This window comes from Miscanthus floridulus, chromosome 1 (genome assembly GCF_019320115.1).
Source record: "Miscanthus floridulus cultivar M001 chromosome 1, ASM1932011v1, whole genome shotgun sequence".
In the NCBI taxonomy this organism is placed as follows: Eukaryota; Viridiplantae; Streptophyta; class Magnoliopsida; order Poales; family Poaceae; genus Miscanthus; species Miscanthus floridulus.
The window spans coordinates 72,628,723-72,632,717 of NC_089580.1; the positions used below are offsets into that span (position 1 = coordinate 72,628,723).

The 3,995-nt window shown below is 44.1% G+C and overlaps 1 protein-coding gene across 1 annotated transcript; it reads right to left on the reverse strand.

Annotated features, from left to right (window-relative positions):
* Positions 1-2,414: 2,414 nt before the first annotated feature.
* Positions 2,415-3,351, reverse strand: LOC136486968 (probable glutathione S-transferase GSTU6). Its single transcript, XM_066484064.1, has 2 exons — positions 3,019-3,351; positions 2,415-2,810 (listed from the first exon to the last, which is right to left on the reverse strand). Exons 1-2 carry the CDS (start codon positions 3,349-3,351, stop codon positions 2,415-2,417), a joined length of 729 nt encoding a protein of 242 aa, XP_066340161.1.
* Between the last annotated feature and the right edge of the window lie 644 nt (positions 3,352-3,995).

Below are 3,995 nucleotides of genomic sequence, written 5' to 3' on the forward strand. Positions count from 1 at the left end.
ACTTTGTTGTAACTCCCTGATTTTGGGTGCCCTTGAGTATAAGGATCATCAGTTGTTGGACGTAGGGTATCGATTGGCCCGAACCAGGATAAATCGACGTCCTCTCTGTGATTCTTGTGTTCCGGAGTCCACCCTAGCCACCGGGGACCCGTACTCTGACACCGACTTGAACAACTATGCTTGTTGCGGTTCCGACCCCGCGACAGGCGGCTACCTTCTGTTGGTCCTTATGGCTCACTAGAAATGATAGTGTTTTTTATAAGTGTAGTCCTAAAACATTTTTGCTGGTCTTATTTAGGGGAATATATTGGTTCTGGTTCTGGGGTCAATTGCAGCAAAGTGAAGAAAAGAAATAATGTATCTACAAAGCTTGCCAGACCCTAAAGACATCGGCTTTGGTATTTTTTCATCTTATGGATGGTCCATTATGTCTAGGATTGCGAATTGATTTTCTGTCTTTTTTTGTGAGTCTGCTTTAATAGTAAGTGTGAGAACCTTTTGTAATAATTTGGTCTGATTCCTCACCTTTGAGCGAGGATGAAGCTGGATGTTTATTCCATTATTAAAAAAATGTTCATCTAGGACGTGTAATTTAGTATTGAGTGTAATCGATGTTGATTGTGGCATTCTAAAGAGATTTGAACATACATGAATGAGTCAATGATGTGATAAAATTCATACTCCCTCCGGTTTGCTAAAGAATGTCGTTTTGATGTTGTCTTAAGTCAAACACTTTAAACTTTAACTACAAATAAATTTTTTTAGGTTGAGTTTGAAAATATGAAAGTGATGTAAGTAAATTCATCTCGAAATGTAGTTTCATAAAAGTATATTTTGACTATATTTTATAAATATTTTATAGCAAAAAGCTATGGTCAAAGTTGTTTTTTTTTAGACCGTGTCGCTGTCAAAGCGACATTTTTTACGAAACAAGAGGTAGTAACCGATACCAAATTAGTCTTAAATTTTGGGTCTACTAGTTAGTTTTCTTTTTTTTATCGATTTTAATGATCTCGTCGAACTGTTGGTTGGTAAAACATCCTTAGGGAGTTGAACTGTCATTTGGTAAAACTCTGTTGGTCCATATAGACTTATACCAATGCCACTTTCATCGACTTTGAGGAGCTGTCATTTATATTGATTGACGTTAATTCAGTATAACGGCTTTAACGAATCTAATGTAGTCATTGTTCTGGGGATACGAATCTAATGTAGTCATTGTTCTGGGGACGTGGTGTAGTGCATGGAGACGCTGTGAGGAAGTGCCACAGATTCACCACACATGTCCATGTAAGCATCCAACGTTCATAAATTCAGGAGGAGCAATTAAAAAACTATTGCATAAATTCAGGAGGACCACAACATAGAACTCGATTGGAGGAGTATTTGGAAATTCCGGGCTGAACCGAAGTGTCGCCTCTTCATTTGGCTTATGCTACAAAGAAAATTGCTGACGGCGGACAGAATAAACAAGCGGGGGGGGGGGGGGGGGGGGGTGTACACCAGGCAGGAATCACAACACTCACATATGATTGCCAACTGTTCATTCGCAAAACTGATTTGGCAAGGAGTGGAAGGCTGGTCTGGAAAACAGGAGCTGCAACTGAACCAAAATGTAACAAAGGTCAGTGACTGGGTGGACTAAGCTGAACCCAGGAAGAGGCGACGCACAAAACTAGCGAGCAACAATCATCATGTACACAGCTTGAAATCTGTGGAAAGAAAGACGCAAAAGAGTGTTTGAGAACAGAGCGCGAACAGCAGAATAGCTGCTTGCGGCAATCAGAGAAGACTTTCAGGCAGTTCAACAGGCATGGGAGGAGTAAGCCGCAGATGTGGATTTTTTTCTCTTGTCCCTCTTTTGCCTCCCTTACTTTTGTTCGGCTACCGATTTAGCCTGCTTCTTCTGCTATTCTTTTTTCCTGTTTACTGTTAAACTCTCTGTACATATTGATACTCCTATCTACTAAATGAAAAGGCAGAGCACCTGCCATTGATGCTAAAAAAAAGGACCATAACATCTCATGCGTTAGATGATTATGCATGGACATGTGTTCCTAACTTTTCTTTCTCTCTCTCTTTTGGAAATAGCGGCCAAATAGCTCACACATATATAGATACATCACATGCAACTTCACAAAGAACCATACATACACGGTTCACTAGACATAACACGACGAAGAATCAACTCGAGAGGACAAAAGAAACAAACCATTCGCAGCAAAGGGCATCAAACCGTATATGTTTATTTTGGACATCAGCAGACTGGACCTAAATTAAGGCATTGTTTAGATGCATGTATATCCATCTCAATCTACATATGTTGGAGTAGAATGAAATGAAATTTTCAATCCATGTGGATTGAGATGAATACGTGCATATCCAAACCCGGCCTAAAGTGGGCTTCATTCTCTTCAATTGCCTTGGGCAACGGCGGCGGCGGCGGCGGCAGCAGCAGCTTGGGCTTGCCTCGTCTTGGCGAGCTCGACCAGCTTGTCAACGTCCGGCATGACCGCCTTGGCAGCATCCAGCTCGCAGAAGCGCTCCAGCCACGCCGCCAACAGCGGGGTCTTCCTAGCGTTGAACAGCTTCAGTCCATATAGCTTCTCGATGGCGTGAATCCAGGCGACGAACCCTCCTAGCGCGACGTCGACGTACCCGACGCTGTCGCCCCTGAAGAAGGGCTTCCCCTTGGAACACTCACTCAGGGCTCCCTCCAGCGTTGCCGCCACGGCGAATGACTGCCTCGTCCCCTCCGCCTTCTCCTCGTCCGTCTTGCCCCTGAACACCATCATCCACGAGCTGAAGAGCTGCACACGCACAATCACACACGCGTCAGGATTTATAACAAATTAGTCAAGGATAACATGAGACTCTACCGATGGTTTTTGCGGCTGATAAGCCGGCTACAGCTGTTCTGTTGTGAGAGAAAACTAATATACCATGACTGATAAACTGGGCTAACAAGTTCAAACAATCAGGGTGTATGATTTGACGTGGTGTGGTGTTGGTATGTACCTTCTCGTCAATGTAGGAGGCCCAGAAACGAGCAACAGAGCGTTCATGGGGCTCAGAAGGGAGGAGGGAGGGGCCGGCGTCAGCAAACGCCTCCTCGAGGTACTGAATGATGATCATGGACTCACATACAGGCTTGTCGTTGTGGATGAGTACGGGCACCTTCATGTGCACAGGGTTGGACTTGAGGAGGAGCTCGCTCTTGTTGTTGTGGAGATCCTTCTCCTCGATGTACTCGTAGCTCAAGCCTTTGAAGCTTAGCGCAAGTTTCACTCGCAGCACAAACGGGCTCGCGAACGAGCCTAGAAGCTTCAGCTCATTGTTTTGTCCGGCCATTTCAAGCAGAACTTGTTCAACGCTCGTGTGAAGGATTGGACCTTCCTATGATAGGTTTTATTCTTGTGTTTCCTTGTTCTTGGCCGATGGAAAACGAGGAGAGCTGGTATATATAGAGTTTGATATGTGGTGTGCGTAGAAAATTCATCGATCATATCCATGACGCTACATCTGGAATCAGCTAGAAATTACAGAAATGAAAACATTAAAACATGTTGACGATGAAAAAAAAAACTCGACCCGCGGGTAAAACAGCCTCCGGACATTGTGTCTAAGAAGAAGATCTTCTTACGTAGGTCGAGAAAATCCCTGAACCTCTGTTTCACCCATACACAGCAGCACCGCAACCCCCGTGAGACTGGGCTGACCTTAGACCTATGGTGTGAGCCAGACGAGGAGATTTTTTTTCAACGTACAGATAAACTACGCCTCCTCTAACCAATAAATCCACCTTCTTTGAGGTTCGAACTCTGACTGGCAAGGAGCAAATCGCACAGCATTACGCTTGCGAAGAACGATGATGGAGACATGTTAGTGCAAATTATAGATTCAAATGAAAGAACCTAGCTAGTACGTGTGTCGTACTATCGGCTTGTGTTTAGTAAAATGTTCCTTACAGTCAATGCTTAATTAGACGACGACGG